This window comes from Haplochromis burtoni, unplaced genomic scaffold, assembly GCF_018398535.1.
Source record: "Haplochromis burtoni strain Fernald_Lab_line unplaced genomic scaffold, NCSU_Asbu1 Contig_416, whole genome shotgun sequence".
NCBI classification, from domain to species: Eukaryota; Metazoa; Chordata; class Actinopteri; order Cichliformes; family Cichlidae; genus Haplochromis; species Haplochromis burtoni.
This window is the reverse complement of record NW_024582777.1, coordinates 166,055-185,313: the sequence shown is the minus strand read 5'-3', so window position 1 is coordinate 185,313 and position 19,259 is coordinate 166,055. Positions and strand designations below refer to the sequence as shown.

At 39.1% G+C, this 19,259-nt stretch overlaps 1 protein-coding gene across 1 annotated transcript in view; it reads right to left on the bottom strand.

The window, feature by feature from the left end:
- Positions 1–19,259, bottom strand: part of LOC102299992 (potassium voltage-gated channel subfamily H member 5) — a 189,377-nt gene that overhangs the window by 51,703 nt on the left and 118,415 nt on the right. Inside the window, exon 11 of the mRNA XM_005949612.3 lies at positions 11,732–11,928. Within this exon, the coding sequence (XP_005949674.2) occupies positions 11,732–11,928 (197 nt within the window). The remainder of the gene's footprint in view (positions 1–11,731; positions 11,929–19,259) is intronic.

The window sequence follows — 19,259 nt, the reverse complement described above, 5'->3', positions numbered from 1 at the left end:
ACACACTGTACCATTAAGGTGCTTCTGACTGTGATGAGGAGTCATTAGCATTTCCCCAGTTAACAAAAAACAGAGGAATTTTTTAATGAAGACAAAGCTGCAAAGTTGGGATTTGAAATAATAAACCCCGCTGATGCCCCGAGAACAGCAACTGAGAAACAGCAAATTTGCACTTTTCTAAGGGTAATAAATCCTTTTTAGACTGGTGAAGAGGCGTAGTAGCCTAGGGAAGTAGTAAAAAGAAGAGCCTCACTTACAGAGTAGTTACGTAATAAGAGCTCTGGTGACTTGAGGTTTGGCATGCTATGACTCTGAAGCCCCATTTGCGCTGCATCCCTCTCTGGCTCACATTGTGCTGTTGCATCACTTCATTCTCTCTATTTACCTCAGTGTCTAATCTGCTCTGAAGGTAAGGACCTAGTGTCTATTCTCTGCTAAAGGCCCTGTGAAAAAGAGTTTTGAGTCTTTTCTGCTGACTTACAGATAGCAGGGCTTGAACAAGTAAAATAACTCAATAAAATGATGAATACTGATGCTGGCACTTCTGTTTGCTTCATGTTAATGTGAGGAAGATGAGTTTTCTTTCCTCATTACTCCACACAGACACATTTATTCCCTTGTTTCCTTTCATTGAACAGTTACATTCTCTGTTATCAGTACACACACTTTTCTGTCTCAGCCCTGTTTCGTGATGTATGATGTTTCCATGCAGTCTTTATACTTAATTTCAAAACACACAGAAAAACATGAGTGGATTTTAAAAAACAACTCAAGAACTGCACTGTGATAACGCAGGATCCTAATTCATTTCAGTCTCGGTTGTAGGTTACATGGCAAAAACAATTGCCACAGAATAGCAAAGTGCAGGTGGGGAACAATTCAGAAATATCTACTACATTTACTGTATGTTCACATCACACACAGAAGACCCTACGTGTCTTGTCTAAGATAAAGGTTAAGTGTATGTTCCACAAAGTTTTATTCAATTCAATTCAGTTTTATTTATACAGCGCCAAATCACAACAACAGTCGCCTCAAAGCGCTTTATATTGTACAGTAGATATTACAATAATAGATACAGAGAAAACCCAACAATCATATGACCCCCTATGAGCAAGCACTTTGGCGACAGTGGGAAGGAAAAACTCCCTTTTAACAGGAAGAAACCTGCAGCAGAACCAGGCTCAGGGAGGGGCGGCCATCTGCTGTGACTGTTGGTCTACGCTCATGAAGACACAATTGCTCCGGAAGTTTTGTGCAGCTTTGCAAACCTGCACTGTGCTGCCTTGTTATTTATTAGAGAGAAGAGGCTACAACAGGCCATATTGTTCCGTCTTTTCTCTTTGACCGTCATGAATACGCTGGGACATCCACTCCTTGTGGCACTGTGATACACACAAGTGAACTGCTAAAACTTCTGCTTTTATAGACATACAATCACACTTGATGACTGCAATTGCTTGAAGAGCATATGTTCCACTTTGACATCGGGGTACAAAACTTGTAATTTTTAAGATTCATCACACAAAATTAGATGTGTTTTTGTTTAGTTTTTTTAAAATCCAAGAATCTATTCTTTGTAATTTAAACTAATGAGATCTGTTGGATCTGCCTATAATGGTTTTGATGTCATTTACAGTAGTCTTAACCCAATACTAGGCAAAGAAAAAAGCTATTTATATTATAATTTATTTTTTGATTCTAACCAGTCTGTGGAGCAAATGTAAAAAGCCCAACAAGATAACAACAATCACAATTTTTGGTTTGTGATCATCAGGTCCAAGATATACATCCATCCATCCATCCATCCATCTTCATCCGCTTATCCGAGGTCGGGTCGCGGGGGTAGCAGCCTAAGCAAAGAGGTCCAGACCTCCCTCTCCCCAGCCACCTCCTCCAGCTTGTCCGGGGGAATACCAAGGCGTTCCCAGGCCAGCCGAGAGATATAATCTCTCCAGCGTGTCCTGGGTCTGCCCCGGGGCCTCCTCCCGGTGGGACATGCCTGGAACACCTCACCCAGGAGGCGCCCAGGGGGCATCCTTGCCAGATGCCCGAACCACCTCAGCTGGCTCCTTTCGATGTGGAGCAGCAGCTGCTCTACTCTGAGCCCCTCCCGGATGGCCGAACTTCTCACCCTATCTCTAAGGGAGAGGCCAGCCACCCTTCGGAGGAAGCTCATTTCCTGCCGCTTGTATCCGCGATCTCGTTCTTTCGGTCACTACCCACAGCTCGTGGCCATAGGTGAGGGTAGGGACGTAGATCGACCGGTAAATTGAGAGCTTCGCTTTTACACTCAGCTCCCTCTTCACCACGACGGACCGGTGCAGCGTCCGCATTACTGCAGCCGCAGCCCCAATCCGTCTGTCGATCTCCGGCTCCCTTCTCCCATCACTCGCGAACAAGACCCCGAGATACTTGAACTCCTCCACTTGGGGCAGGAATTGAATGTGTGCACAAAAACTATAAATCCATCTATATAATATTAGTATTGCTTTAGTGTATCTTGTGTCGATGGTCTGCTCTATGAACATGCATTTATAGTCATGTCACATTACTGGGATGTCTTCAGTGTTGAAACATGACTGGTTCACTTGCATCAATCTATTAGAGCTCTAATCGTTTGTCTATATTAGTTTATACCTAAAACGACCTAATTACTGTCAAATTGCAAAGGAACAGACATACTGTACACTTTAACACTTGGTTTATGGTGCTTTTCAAATATCTGGACAGCCGAGCCTTTTATCATAAACTACAACTGTGCAAAAAAAAGAGTCAAGCACCTAAAAATACCACCAAATATTTATTATCAGCAGAAAGAAACCCCCTCTCTGAATTTGCATCCCAGCAAGTTTTGCATCTTAATGAGAATGAAACTGCAGACTTAGCTGTAAATTACTCAGCAGTATTGAGCTGCTGGCTTAACGTGTAGACGTGACCAGTGTGACCAAAAATCCTTTCTCCCCGACACACTTCTCAATTACATCCACAAAATATCGAAGGAAAAATGCAGAGAGAAATACAGCTGTGTGTTCTGCAACTGCAGCATCAGCAATGAATTTGCCATTTGTGATGTTGCTATTAGAGGATGACCTGAAGTCACTGCAGAAACCGAGACACATTAGAACAGATGATGGTTTTCCATTCTGTGATTGTCCAATTTTGGTGAACCTGCAAGAGTTGTAGCCTCAGTTTCCAATTCTTAGCTGACAGCATTCTGCTGCTGCAGACCATCTGCCTTGAGGTTCAGCATGATGATGTGTTTCTTCATACCTTGGCTGTAACAAGTGGGCTCCCTATCAACTCAAAGCACTCTGGCCATTCACATTGGACCCCTGGGATCAACAAGGCAGAGAACTGCTGCTCACTGAAGATTTTTTAGGGGGGACCTTTCTTTGTGTGTGGAATAATGCAGGTAGATTATCAGTTTCAGAAATACTCTGGCAAGCCAGTCTGGCACCAACAATCTTCCCCCTTTCAGTGTCACTTAAACTGCCTTTCTAATTGTTAATATATCATTTTTAAGTTAAAAAGTTCAAAAACATCTAGATAAAAAAGACAATTTAAACCTCTCTTTAATGACTTGGAGGAAATGGACCCAAATTCAAGACACACAGAGAGTAAAAGTTCAAAAGCCAAATCTTAAGTCAAAGCAGACAAGTCATCTACAGAAGAGGCAGCAGCAGGTTGATCAACTACGTGATCCACATTTGATGTCATGGGCTGGGTCTGTGACCCAGTGTTTGAGTTCTTATATATATTTTGGTATTCATTTGTGCCCTAGTTTAGTTCATCTAGTTAATTTCGAGGTTGCTGTTTAGTCCTTTGTTTCTTAGTTGTTTATGTCATCTCCTCCTGTAGTCAGTCTCCCTGGTCCGTGCGTCTACCTGTCATGTCTGTGTGGTTATGTTCAGTTCAGGTCACGTCTAATCCCCATGTTTCCTGTATCACTTTGAAAGTCTGTGTCTAATGTCAGTGTATGTAGTTTCACTTTCCCTGTCCTGTTCATGTGTATCAGCTGTTCCCCCTCATGTGTTTCCACTTCCCCTGATCATCCCTTATGTGTATTTAGTCTCTGTGTTTCATTCAATCTGTGTCGCGTCATCTGTGTTCCCACCCTCCGTGTTTCCATGCCCAGTCTTTTGTATCCCCAGCCATAGCCTTACCATAGTTTGTTCCCAGTTTAGGTTTCTGTTTAGTTACTGCTCTTGTGCTGCCCTCATTCTTGTTTGTTTCTTTCGTGATCATCAGCCACAATAAAAGGCTCGCTTTTGTTTAAGTTCACTCCCGTATCCTCACTTGTGTTCGCACCTGGGTCCACCACACACATCTCCGCACGGTCTGTCTCCACAAACCGTGACATTTGATGAGTGATGGTGATGAATTGACAGAATACAAGACATAATTGTGGAACATAACACCAATGAAACTAATCAGACTGGGCCAAGCAAGGATGGAAATTTACTAAATACTGACAGTAATACACAAGAGCCAATGATTACAATTTTTTTTTTAAAAACTTCATCAAAACACAACAATTTAAAAAAAGCATGACACTGATGGCTTTAGTCAAAGGTGCAGTGTTTTAAAAAGTACTATGACCAGTGGTTAATCAAGTGGATGGCAAATATTGGAGAAACTGATTTTTCCATTTCTTTTTGGATCACAAAGGAGGCCAAGGTGTCATCTAAATAATGGAAATCGATTATAACTGTTTGGAAATCCACAAAGCCTGTAATGGCAATCTGTCTATCCTCAACATGACCCACCAACTCACACATAGGTGGACTGGCCATCAGCCCACTGGGCATAAGAAAGAAAAATACTTTTCTTTCTTATTCCCATTTAAAATGTCTCGCTTTTAAATAATTATCTGAATCTTACAACCAAAGTGATCATCTGATGTAAAATGTATAGAAATTCATTATTGTATATAGTAAACATTAAGTCTAATATACCCTAGTAAGCTATAGTACTTTTTCCTTTGGGAAGGCACCATGTGTGCAGTCTGCACTTCTGTTGAAGAAAGATGTTGAATCTATTTAATTACTGTAGAAAAATAATGGTTCCTGTGCATTTGTTTTACCCTGGCAAAGAATGAAAGTTGATTACGTCAAATAAGCGTCATGAGGCAGAGGGTGGGGGGTGGTTCCCTATTTTTTTGCTGGGAGTTGGCAACACTGCTAGTTGGGTATATGTAATTATTGATTAGGTTGTTTGATATTTCCGGTAAGTACTGTTTAAAATACCAGAATAGGGAGGATCGTTTAAGGTTTTAGGTTTAAGTTTATTAGATTGATAAATTTATACCAACAAGATAGTGTACATCACTGTCACAACAGCATTTGTTTTCATAGGCTTTATGGTTTTTCCTATAATACCTGGTGGGCTGGTCTCTAGTCAAAATGTCCGGGCTGATTTTTTGTCCCAGTCCAGTCCTGAACTCACATAATGCAGAGTCTCAGCCATAGCATAGCAAAGCTAATCAAATGCTCTTTTTGGCTGCAAGGTAATCTAAAGTACTAAAAGTCTAGTGTTTTACTATCAGTTTTTAATTCCAATGTTTGATAGCAAATATTTCAACAACAGTAAGATCCACAGTCTTGACATGCTGCACAGCTTTAGGACTAACCTTATCATCAACTTTGAATTTAAGTGTCATCCAAAATCAAAAACAACCAAAACAAGAAAAACCTTTGTTTATATTCCTATGTTTTCAGGCCCCTTGTCTTGCTATAGTGTAACCTCATCTCATCTGAATGTTTTTGCTAGAATTCCTTGACTGTACAGCATCTAAATCAAAATCAAATGGTTACCAAATGAGTTATTTTAGAAATGGTAGTGCCAATTGTGTCATGTCATGAGTTCTACAGCAGTTTGTTCAAACATACACAGTTGAAGTCAACTTTGGTGGGGTATGTGTGGCAGGGGTACAACTAGATATGAAAATTTAAAAAAATATTTGGGGGACGTGAGACTTTGTGTCGTGTCTTTGTAGTTAAATGGATTATCCCACATTTGGAAGGTAAATGCCAAAATGGAAGGCATTTTAAAAAGAAATTAGCTCAAACTGCGTAGGTGAGGTGTTAGATGAACCAATCCATTAAGAAATCTACATCTATGTATAAAAGCCAAACGAGGTACTTGAGCCCTCCAGCAGGGTCGTAAATAAAAACGTTTGGCACTCTACTGAGTACTGTCTAACACAGAGTTCAAAAATTTAGCTTTTAGCATTCAAGTTTCAAAAACAAACAATATTGTACTGGAGAACAAGAAAAATGAGGAGTCAACAAAATGAGGAAATATAATTCAAGTCAAAGCATGACAGCAAAAAAGAGAGAATGATAAAGAGAAAGGGCTGAAGGGAGAAGGTAAAGTGCTTACAGGCGTAGATTGGTAGCCAGCCACGAGTGACAGAACGAGTTAGAGCTGACACATATTCTGGTCTCCTCACAGTCCCAGAAGCCCAGTCTTAGCTCCCTCCAGAAGTTGTTTGTCTTCATCATGGCGGCAATGTAGCAGCTGCCAACCATCCTGGGAACTAACGAGCTACAGAAGAGAGGAGAAAGCTCTGGCCGCAAAGCTTTCTCTATGTTTACATGAAGGTACCGCTGGGTGAAATTCCTACAGGGCACTGCGAATAAGTGTCCATCTTTACAATTACCTCAGTTTAGAAAAAGAACCGTCCAAAGACAAGGGATTGCTTCCCACTTCTTCCCAGTGCAGCTAAGCTCGTTTAAAGGCTCGTTCATGAATCAAGTCCAGTTCTTAGGAAGGTGATGAAGCTGTCAACGCATGAAGGAAGGTTGTGTTTAAACCTAAAGCAGCTACCTTATTGTAATGTTAAGGGGTTTTGTTTTGGTCTTTTTTACTTTTTAAAGCTTCACTTAGCAATTTGTTAGTGCACTGCTGCTGCATAATCAGCCTAAATCACACACTGGGGATGCAATGAAAATGAGCATCATGTCCTTTTCTAACTGACATGCACTCATTACTAAAATAACAACTGAAACTGAGTTGTTCTCAGTTCATAAGGACCAGACAGGACAAGTATACATGGAAAAGTAGAAAAATTACGCTCCAGCCTCCATCAGAAAACCAGAAATGTATTTTTTTCCTCTCTTTTCACTTCTTAAAGTAATATTTTGCCCAGAGACTTAATAGTATTTGGTAGAAACATAATTATTAAACAAAATTAATATAATTAAAATGTAATTATAAGGAAGACATAGGAAATTCAATTGACCCTTGGTATGCGCATGAATTATTAAAACATGATGAGCCATGATGAACACTGGTGAGCTTTACAAACAACATTAATCCCATTATTGTCACGTGATTGTAGGTTTCAAATGTATGGAGTAGTTCTTTTTCATTACTCTGATATTTCAGAATTTTAATTAGAGAAATTGGAAAGTTTATATGCAATGTTTAACTCTCATTCAGATTTTGACAAGTTAATGTCAAGTAATAAACTAAATTTAGTCAAAGGTCATAGATGGACTGCCAAATCATTAACTAATTAATTTCTTAAATTACAGTATTTTAAGACATGTAGATGGCTGGTGTGACAGAAGTGGATGCTAGATATAGGATGATGGAGCAGCTAGATGAAGAGGATTAAAGCCTCTGATAGACCTTTAGCTTACAGGTCTTTTTGCATTTTGGAATTTTATATTTTCAGTAAGTATTTGGGTGGAGTTTCTGTTTAGAGGGGTGCAATGGTGAAAGGTTGACATCAAGACAGTCCTGAGTTTAAATCTGCCAACCTGCTGGGGCCTCTCTGCTTGGAGTTTGTACGCTGGCCATCAGTGTTACTGTGGGAGTGAATTGTTGTCAGTCTCTATGTCCTGAATAGACTGACAATAATGGTTTGTTTAGTTTTTTTTACTGTTTCCTAAAGAGTTGGGTTTGTATACTTCACCCTCCAAACTTATCTTCAATAAAAAATTATTATTTTACAAGAAACATAACAAATTTGTTGCTATTATTTTCAGCATTATTTTCAATAATAACAATTATTGCTTAAAAGCAATTTGCATGTACATAAATTACAGGTAAAGAAAAAGAATTGAACAAATAAAAGAAGTAAAAGGCACATATGATAGGTTTACATTCCAACATAATTTGAAATTCAGAATAAATATAGCATCAGTCAAAGGAGCTTGCAAAGAAAAGTGTCTGGACTGAAGAAGCTTCTTGGATGAGAGGTGAAACGTCTTCAAGCAACTTAATGATATAGAAATGATATCTTGAATTTGGATGTAAACATGTTCACCCACATGTTTACATCATCTCTAAAATTAGAAGTATCCTGTCTCAAAGTGACCCTGAAAAACTAGTTAATGCATTTATTACTTCTAGGCTGGACTACTGAAATTCATTATTATCAGGATGTCTTAAAAACTCCCTGAAAATCCTTCAGTTAATCCAAAATGGGTCCCTGTTAAATCCAGAATTGAATTCAAAATCCTGCTGTTAATGACTTAAATAATCAGGCCTCATCCTATCTTAATGACCTTGTAGTACCATATCACCCTATTAGAGCACTTTGCTCTCGCACTGCAGGCCTGCTTGTTGTTCCTAGAGTATTTAAAAGTAGAATGGGAGGGAGAGCTTCCAGTTTGGATTCAGGAGACAGACACTATCTCTACTTTTAAGATTAGGCCAAAAACGTTCCTTTTTGCTAAAGCATATATTTAGGGCTGGACCAGGTGACCCTGAATCCTCCCTTAGATATGTTGCAATAGGTGTAGGCTGCTGGGGGACTCCCATGATGCATTGAGTATTTCTTCTTCAGTCACCTTTCTCACTCACTATGTGTTAATAAACCTCTCTGCACTGAATCATACTTGTTATTAATCTCTGTCTCTCTTCCACAGCATGTCTTTATCCTGTCTTCCTTCTCTCACCCCAACCGGTCGCAGCAGATGGCCCCGCCCCTCCCTGAGCCTGGTTCTGCCGGAGGTTTCTTCCTGTTAAAAGGGAGTTTTTCCTTCCTGCTGTCGCCAAAGTACTTGCTCACAGGGGGTCATATGAATGTTGGGTTTTTTTCTCTGTATGTATGGCTCAGCTAGGGCCATACAATATAAGGCGCATTGAGGTGACTGTTGTTGTGATTTGGCACATATAAATAAAATTGAATTGCATACATACATATTTAAACAACAACTGACAGTGTACTATGTATTATAGATTATTATGGTGGGAAGATGCCAAAAATACAAAGGTTAAAAGGTAAACATATTATCCAAAATACAAAATGTCTTGTGTTATTAGTTACAATATACATCAACATGTTCATGTACTCTAGATGCAGGTTTAAGGGACAAAATAAAAGGTGTTCATGTGGCCATCAATAAACGGTAAACTACATACTAAAAGACATGAATACAAACAAACTGCAGCGAAACCTGCTTCAGAGAAAGACAAGATTTCCTGTTTGAATGTCAGTAAAAATGGGCAAAAGGGTGCAGGACACAATGAGGCTATCTGTATTGTATGTATAATTTATCACATTTAAGCCACACTTAAATGGAAAAAAAACCTACTGAGCTGAGGGACTATGAAATATGAAACACGACAAGTAAACAACAACAACAGACTTGTTATGAAAGAAAATCAGACAATATGATGTGTGTGAAGAAAAAATAGAAAATGCGCCAGAATGGCAGAGAATAGTGTTTGATTAGGACTTGTGTTCGCAAGCCCGTACTTTCAAATTTCTCTCAAAAAAGAGAGAGAGAGCACAGAAATCCCTAAAAACCTAAACAACAAGCCTCATGTGTGGCTGTGAAACTTCTGCTTGAAGCTTCACAGTTTTACAAAAGATGAGCAACGGTATCAGAAATGATCATGCTTCTCTGGTAAAAAGGCAAAAAACACATGTCTGTGGCCATAAAACCACTGAGGCTACAAGTCTGCTCACACTGCAGTAGAAAACTTATAAGATATTTAGCAAGTCAAATTTGCTCAACTGTATCGATCTGTTTTTAATGAATTCAGCCCCAGCTGAGCCATACTTTTCTCTTATTTGGAACGTCAAAACTTTCCAAATTTCCAAATAATATCCCACTTTTCCAGAGAAAATAGAGCTTTGGCTCAAATGTGTTCTAGATTTAGAGTTGATTGCATGAAATTGACAAGTAAAGCATGGCGTCAGAAATTAAAATACTTGCTGTTAAACATTCACACTGCTCAGTCACTATTACAGTGAGCAAAAAAGCTTAGAAAGCTAACCAGCCTAAAGATTCATTCTCACTATCACCAGCATCCAACAAGCCATCAAACTGAACTTAAAGGCTTGATCACTACATAGAAAGTAGTGTATATGACACCTGAACTTGAATGTTTTATCGTTTTTCCAGTTGCAATGTTTTTGATATTTCAAAAGCAAGAAATCTCACGCAGACTTGTCACATAAAAACAAGATTTACCAGAACCTTCAAATGGGGACTCGTGACTACTAATGTCAAACTTTGTGTTTGGATATATTTGTCACTAGAGCATGGCTGTGGCAGCAAAGGAAGTTGTATTGAAGATATATCATGTTAGTCAAAGTGTATCAAAGCTGTAATATTAAAAAAAAAAAACCTTACTATAAAAAAGTGAGCTGTTGTTTTGCAACAACACAGAATGCCCCCTCTGGTACATAAGCAGTGCTGTGTGCTTCTCTTTACCTGACTGTTTTAAAAATTCAGTGTCACCGTGACATGTTTGTGTTGGTGTCTAGCATCAGCAGACACTGCTACAGCACAGACGTAATTCAACAACCAACCTGCATGATAATCTGATCTTGCTCTCTAATCTACATCATCTTGGCTTTCTGCGGGGAGTGGAAGTCCAGTCATTGCTTGATGCTATTGGCCAGAGGAGCAGACAGCTTGGGTTGGTAGACTAAGTACAAAATTTAGGTGCCACTACTACTGACCCTGTCAACAGCAGCGAAGCCTGAAAAGCTATGAGTCAATTGTGCTGTTGCACTGATGAGTACGGTTGTTGTCACAACAGCGTCAGTGCATCAACAATACTGTCTACTTATTAATGAAGTAAAGATGTAGATGTGTCACTTTGCTTAAATTTACAAAATCCCCAAACTTTTTATGTGTTTTTTATTTGTTTTATTTGATGGGTCTATGCACAGTTGTGGTCATGTACTCATGGTGATTTTGAGCTATTAATGATCTCTTAAACTGATCTTTTTACAGGGTGAAAGGATTTACAGCATACAACTTAATCCAAATCCAAAATAAACTCTACAAGTTTGAGTTTATTTTTGGATTTTCCCTAATCCACACACACAGGGTCAAATACATACATACATACACCCTTGGACATTTAACCTTTGGTTATCTGTTAGAAAGCTGTACCTCAACAAGATATTTTTGGTAGCCATCAACAGCTTTTGCATAATTCTGGCTGAATGTTTGACCATTCTTCTCTTCTTGGCAGAACTGGTAGAGTTTAGTATCTAGGCTCATTTCTACCTGTTTCCTTTTAACTATTTGAAAACCTAAAAAAAAATTCTAAAGTTGGCTTTAGAGAATAGGTTCTCTAAAACCAACTGTGAAGTCAAATAAAGAACAATTTGACTGTCAGTGATGTGAGAAGAAGTCATAAATACATCCACCTACACAGAAAGCAGCAAGAAAGGTTTGTCAGACTGCAAAGTGGAGTGATGTCTGTTATTATTACTACTTATGTACCATGTACAAAGAGCTGAATGCCTTACCCGCTTGCGCAAGTTACAGGTGAGGATGAGGTTGCGGGAGAAAGAGTTGGCGAAGGAACTGTAAAACTCCAAAACTTTGAGCAAAGCTTCCCTCTTGATGACGTGGAGGTCACAGTAGGTAAGCGCTCTAACATTTGCACACGCATGTGCAAGAGTCGTTTCTTTCCAAAAGACATCTCCGAACACGTCACCTTTTCCTGAGGACACAGTAAACAGGAAGAGCATTTTATTCATCAGTGACGACTATCGCAACATCAATTGTTTACAAAGATGACAGCTGAGGTAAAGCACAGAACAAGCTCTCCATGCCCGACACATTCAGTAAATTAATACTGTGAAGTTACACAAGTTATTCAGATTCCTGCTGCTGTTGCACAGCACAGCCTAATGTTGGAAATGCTTACCAACAATGAGTTACAAGCACGAACACACTAAGAAGAAGTGGGGAAAAAAAAAAAAAGAAATCCTGTCCTGTTATCTATGAAACTGGAAAATCATGTAAGATTTGTTTTGTTATATAAATCTGTTGTGTCTGCTTGTGTTTGGTAAAGTAAAATAAATATATGTACAGCGGCTCTTTTTATTTTGCAATTTGCAAGTTGGGAAAAGGTCCAAGTTTAATAATTTATTTTATTATACAAACACAAATTTGCATTTAAGAAAACCTGACTTTTCTTTGTATAGGCTGTCAGTTATTGGACATACAAAGAAAATCATAATTGGCAAAATACAGTATCCGCAGGTCACACTTACAAAAAATGGTAAATGACAATCGGCCGATAAAACTGCAATTTGTGCATCTCTAGTTTAATTGAAGAAATATAGCCTTTAAAAAGTATCTGATAGAAAGCATGAATACAGTGTAGACCACAGTCATATAGGACTGGGGAGCTGTCTGCGATCTTCTGGCAACTACGACTCACTACACCTGTCACTAGGCCTGAATGAATGAGGCTGAATATACTATAAGAGCTGCTTGTAATGTATAACTTGAGATGTAGTGATTTACTAGCAATTTCTGAGTATGTCTACAAACAACCCTGTCGATGTCTGATATGGAGCCACATATACCGTTGCTGCATATTTCTGTGTTTTACCACCACCCACCAAAGTGTGAGTTTACATGAGTTAAATGGTCACACAGCATGGAAATGTCATTTATAAGAAGTACATTAATATTTAATGAGAATGACATTAAATCTCTGTGTGAACCACACTCTTCTTCTTCTATCAGTCTACGCTTTGTTCCTTAGCAACAGTTTTACCTGGCCTAGTCCATAGCAAATAGACCTGCTGATTTAATCATTTCCATCATTAAAAGTTGATGGCAGCTGGCATGTAGTGGGTATGGATACTGTTATGTTGCCAGGTAGATAACTAATAAACCATAGAAGAAACCAGAAAAAATATTTTTTGAAACATTGACTATAGAGTTCTGCTTCACCCTTGGGTGTTGATCAATGTGTCTGAAGTATAGCAAGCTTCTTTGAAGCACTTAGTCTTTGGAAATAGAAAGTTCACCATCCATGACGTGTATGCTCAGTAGATGGTTAGATGGTTCTTATATAGCCCTATTCTACTCCACTTGAGCATTCCAAGTGCTTTATAAGCATGTTGGCACTGTTGGTAAACCTGGGTGAGCTACAGACAGCCCATCTAGCTGCCTCTATTGCCAGATGGAGCAAGTGTACAAATCATGTGGTGCAATTGCTCTGTAGGCTACTCTTGCTTGTGCAGTGGTTGGTCTGCCAACCAGTCGCAGAGAAGAGCAAACGTGTCTACTGTAGCCACTACCTGTGTTTTTTGTACTTTTGAAAAAACTATTAAATACCTACACACACAGAAAACAACTGCAGTAGCATGACAGAGTATGCACGAGGCTGCTACATAACCTTTGTTTTTTTTTCTAGGAGATTCATAAAGTCTTTAAAATCTTTTTAAAAAATACAGTAGGGAACATATCTGAAGAACAGCAGAATTTAAAAATATCAACGAATTCAATGGGTGCCTGATAGTCAAACATGAATGTGTATTAATTGACTCCAAAAAGGCTCCAACCCCACTGTGTTTCCTGATATGAAAAGAAATGAAGTTATAAAACACAAAAATAGTTAAAAAATGACCCATTATGAAATCAAGATATCTTAAATAGGCAGCATACAGAATATAATGGTGCTTCTGCATGACTTTTCCCAGAAGACATCTGTGCACTCTGAGCTCAAGAAAGTGAAGACGAGACTCAAATCTGTGTCAAACTTGCCACAACTATCGTCTCAGCATTTTTCTGACAGCTGACCTGGATAAGACGTGACAAAAAGCAGTCCACGCTGTCCACAAGCTGTCACAACACGCTGAGTAATACACGTATACTGCTTCCAACATACAGTCGCAAAACAAAGCATGTATGCCACTGTGGGTGTGTGAGTGAGTGAATCTCATCTTGACAATCCCTCCTTTGCACCCTCGAGGGCCCATTTCCTTCTGAACATCCAACAGAGGCTCAGGCAGCAGGACTCATCTGGAATGAGTTCCCTGGAGACCCACAGTTCCTTGCCAATTAGCAGTCTGGATGTGGATGTGGTCACGCGGACCAGGGGGTGCTGAAGATGGTGGCAATGTGTGCACTGAATCTAACGCGTACAATGAGATTATAGATGGATGAAGATGGATACATTGGGGCCATAACCCCCATTTCCAGGCTCTGCAATACTCCTGATCACTCAAACACATCTAAAGCCTTCATATTATTCTGCCTGTCTGCAAAAAGGAAAGTGGTGTACAGTGTTAGACTATAGATAAGAAGCAAAAAAGAAATAATCAACTCTCATATGCAGGCTTAAAGCCTAAATGTTATCTTTTTGACTGCAGCCAAAGGTTACAATTTTTGGACTACAAGTGTAAGTCTTAAGTTATCGGCAAACACTGATAAGCTTTGTTAGAAAGTTGCATTCATACCTGCTAATAAGTAGCAAGTAACACACTAATAAAGTACTAGAATTTTATTCACCAAAACTGAAGCATAAACTTTGTTGCAGAGTCTATGTCATAGCTCAGCACATATTTTAATCTGGGGCAGAAAATGTGTGCCCACAGTAGCCTGCAACGGGCTATTTTGGGTCGCTATATAGGTTTTCTATGGGCAAGACTATTATGGGTTGCCCACAGAAAACTGTAATGGGGGACCTTCAGGGTAAAACTACTATGGGGCCTGTATGGGCTAACCCACAAAGCAGCCACAGAGGGTTTTCTGTGAGCAAGCCCACTGTCGGGTACCCAGAGAATTTCCTCTTGGGGATCCAAAAGGGCAAAATTGCTACAGGCCCCACATTGGCTACCTTTGCCCATGGAAAACTCATGTTTAAGTGTTGTTCTGCGGCTCTAATTAGAAAACTGTCTCAAGCCCCTTGTGTCTGCAACCTGTTAATTAATGAAACCACACCCTTAATCTTAAGAATTAGTGTCACTAGTGGTGACAGCAAAAGTTGCAGGCCTTGAAACAAATAGCTGATGGGTTGTAGCAGCCACCACATTAGAGGCTAAAAACTATAAACCACCCTAAAATGGCAATTAACAGTTAGCATTCTCTAAACAGATAGATTGCAAATTGCATTTTTCTTGCCCTCATCAATCATATGCTGGTCTGCCAGTCTGGCATCAAAAATCTGAGATGATGCAAAGGAAATCGAGCTGACTAGCATGTTCTAATATTTGTTCATGTTGTTTGGACAGGTTTTCTCTACTATAGAGAATCTTCAACAACAGTTCAGGATTTTCTGTTTTCTGCAATCCAGATATTGATATTATTTAACCATCTATGACTAACAAAACCCTCACAAGAACAGCTTATTCAGATGGCTGGTAGTGAAAATGTTACAGCATGGCCTAAACAAAGCCCACATTTTACTCCACCTTTGCTTTTGTGATCAACTTTTTGGCTTCTCAGGCCAGACCACAAATTGTACGACCATAGCACTGGGATGTTGCACTCCTTCCTCTTGTAGAATCTTTAATTTGACTGTTTTATATGCTGTGAAGGAGTGCTACCTTTTCCTGATTGGGGCATGCACTTGTTCCTCATCCTGCCTTCCTCCCCTTTCTGCTTCTTCTCCATTCTGGCTTCTGTCACCAACTGATTGGATCAGTGCCATAGTTCTATGCTGCACCCTCAGAATATATATATTTCTGTTTTTTTAAAGGGCTGCCAACTTGCCATTCAAGGCAGCTGTGATTTAGTATGAGCACCTAAACGATCTCTGCTCTTTGTGAGTAACTATATGTGAGACAAACAGAGTTCAGGGTAGGGTTAGAATTCTTTTGCATTGTTTTTTATAGTTCTTTATCCTCTTGCTATTCCCTGGAGAATGAGCCAAGAGTTAGATCTTTCTCTCTGTTGACCTCACTTCCATTTTATTATTTTTAAGTAGAATAATTAGGTAGGTTGGGGTATTTCTGCAAGAATTAAACTTTTTGTTTGTTGATTAATTAGCACCCATTTGCCCTGGTTGAGCTGTGCTTGATTTGTATTTCCACTGTATAAACTTTACTCAATCAGAGTGTGTCCAAACTTTGCTTGGACCTTTGAACATTACTTTCCTGTTCCCTAGGAAGCTGCGGTGTAGCAGTACAACTATCTTCTTTCTTTATTACTTCTATTCTATTATTATTTCTTTCTTTATTTCAACATGAAAACTAAAATCATTGAAAACGCTGAAGAAAAGAGACAAATCAATCACAGGTCAGTAAATTAAATGAATGTGAAGCGCATTTCAGCATGACCTGATCTTAGAATGCCAATAAACAAGCTACCCTCGATCTCATAATAACCTAGTTTACTTGTTCAATCACATCTCATCCCGAATCTGTGTCAGTATAGTCTGAGTGCTTTAAATGTTCAATTTGGGGAAAACAGTCTTGTTTTTTTCTGATCTTTCACTAAGGAACCCCATGCTGAAACAGCCTTGGCAGAGAAAACAACAGATGTTAATTCCTCCCTGCTGAATTTACTTCCAAGGTTTGTTTCCCCCATATTATCCCGACCCTCTGCGACACACTGTACAATAATACATCTTTGATCCCACTGGAATCCAACAGGACTCGCTGGGTGCCAAATCTTAGCCAACATAAACAACCCAGAAAAAAAAAGAATCAAAACAGATCACAGCTTTTCTTAGGCATCAGTGTCACTGAGACAAATGCGGTGTTATCCGGTGTTATCCGGTGGTATTTATGCAGATGAATGCATTTGCTCTAAATGAATTACACTGGAGAATTTCTTCTCTTTGCAAACACCAACTCACAGTTAACGTTCTGACATATGTGTATCCCCCATCAGCAGAAAAAGAAATTACCTGTGGGTGGATGTGCCCTTCTATTGCTTTATCTAGCAGTGCTGCTCAACCTGATGGCAGTCCAATAAGATACATGTCAAGGTGGTACTTAGAACCGGTGTGCTGATGCTGCTGTAACCACTGTCAGCCCATTATCCTGAACCGAGTAGGTGGAGATAGTTATACAGCTGCAGTGACACTGATATCCTCCAACAGCAGCATTAGTGGTCCTTACTGTATTAGAAGCACCACTATTACCATTTGAAGCCCATGCTGGCCTTGCCGCAGATAAACTGTCCACTTGTAGAAATGCTGTAGATATGAATGATTAATAATTTCTAGTGAAGATATAATTAAGTTCATTCTATTCTCAACAACAGGAACTTGAACTGCCTCAAAGTCCCAACATGACCAACAAGGTATTAATCAACACTACTTACTCTAATAAGATGATTAATTAAAATAATTAGCTAATTAAATAGAGAATGTTGCTGCATCTGGTTACAGCAATATGTCCACTGCATTTACACAAGCTTTATGAAGTGTAACCAAGGTCACCTGAAGGTCTGAGAGGGTTTAAGCACCTGGGAAGGGATCTCAAGACTGCATTGTAGGCGGTTGACAGGTGGTGTCGTTCTCTGTTTAATGATGGTTGTTTACAGTAGATACTGAAGGCTTCCTTTACTCGTCTCTCAAACCATCTGTTTGGCTATCCCCTTTCTATGCCTTCTCCAATTTCTGTTATAAAATGCAGTCGGGTGTAGGTTTAGCTCAGTTGGATGAGCATGGTTAGAGCAGCCGGCGCAGGTTTGAGAACAACTCGCGGCTCTTGTTTTAATTTTTATTTTTTTTTACTCAATTTCCATCTGGGATTAATACAGTACAAAACATGCAAAAAAAGGCTCTAATGTAAGCGTCCCGTTAACGCTGGTGACGTCAGTTACACAACGGACCCAGAGCCAGCATCCACGGGCAGGATCTCTTATTTGGAAATTCCGACACCACTTCATAATAAGAATAGGATGTGTGAATCTTCAGTATCTTCAATGTACTATTGCTATTTGATTTTTATTTATATTTATTTATTAATGAACTCGTCACTGAGCTAACATTGTTAGCTGCCGTTAGCTGACTGCAGACTGTTAGGCCGTTTCTAAATACTCATGTACGCAGGTCTGTACTTGCGTTCTCTCTAGTCCGGACTTCCTAAGTTCACACATGAGTCCAGACTTCCCGAGAACGCAGCGCGATTGTTCTACAATTGGAATGGCAGTGTACTTGATGACATCGCAGCTGTCATTTTTACTGCCATCCTCTCTTAATGTAACTGCGATTAATATTTGCAATGGAAATTAAACATGACATAAAAACATTATACATGATATACATGTTTTAAAAAAAGATAATTTGAACTGATTTGAACTAATCTGAATTGAATAAATATTTAAAATATAATCTGATAATTTTTGGAGCACCCTTCAGGATCTCCACATATTAACATGCTGTTTTTAGACTTGATGGATAGCATTAACAACCTGCTAGCTGCACATAATCATGTGCAGTTCCACATGATTATAAACAGACAAAAAGAAAACATTTGACTGATACAGAAATAGTTTTTTCTACCAGATCACTGCAAAAAGTGTAGCCTTGCCTAATGTCCACCCTATTGTTACTCATTTTATATTAAGATTTGAAAATCTAGTTGGTATTAGTATGGCGAGTAACCTTCAGTAATAGTAATAAATCACACAGCAATAGAACATTCATGTAGTTGTAAACAGCATGACAATATATCCAGTAATCCAAAGTATTCAGAATACGTTACTCTCAATGAGTAACTTAACGGAATACGTTACAAAATACATTTGGAGCATGTATTATTTAATCTGTAGTGGAATAAATGTTAAAAGTAACCTTCCCAACACTTTCTGTTTGTCATTCTGTTTCTTCCTAGTTGGTGTCTGGCCTTCTTTCCCATATATCTTCCCTGAGTTGATGAAGACCCAGTTGGTCTTCATCAGGCTTTAAGAGGTCAGTGTATTTATTTATTTATCTATTTTTACGTTTGTGTTCCATTTCTTTTGTTGAGAATGGTAGGGTCCTGATTACTAATGGTGCAACGGATTAAAAATCTCACGGTTCGGATTGGATCACGGTTTTGAGTCACGGATCGGATCAATTTTCGGATCAGCAAAAAA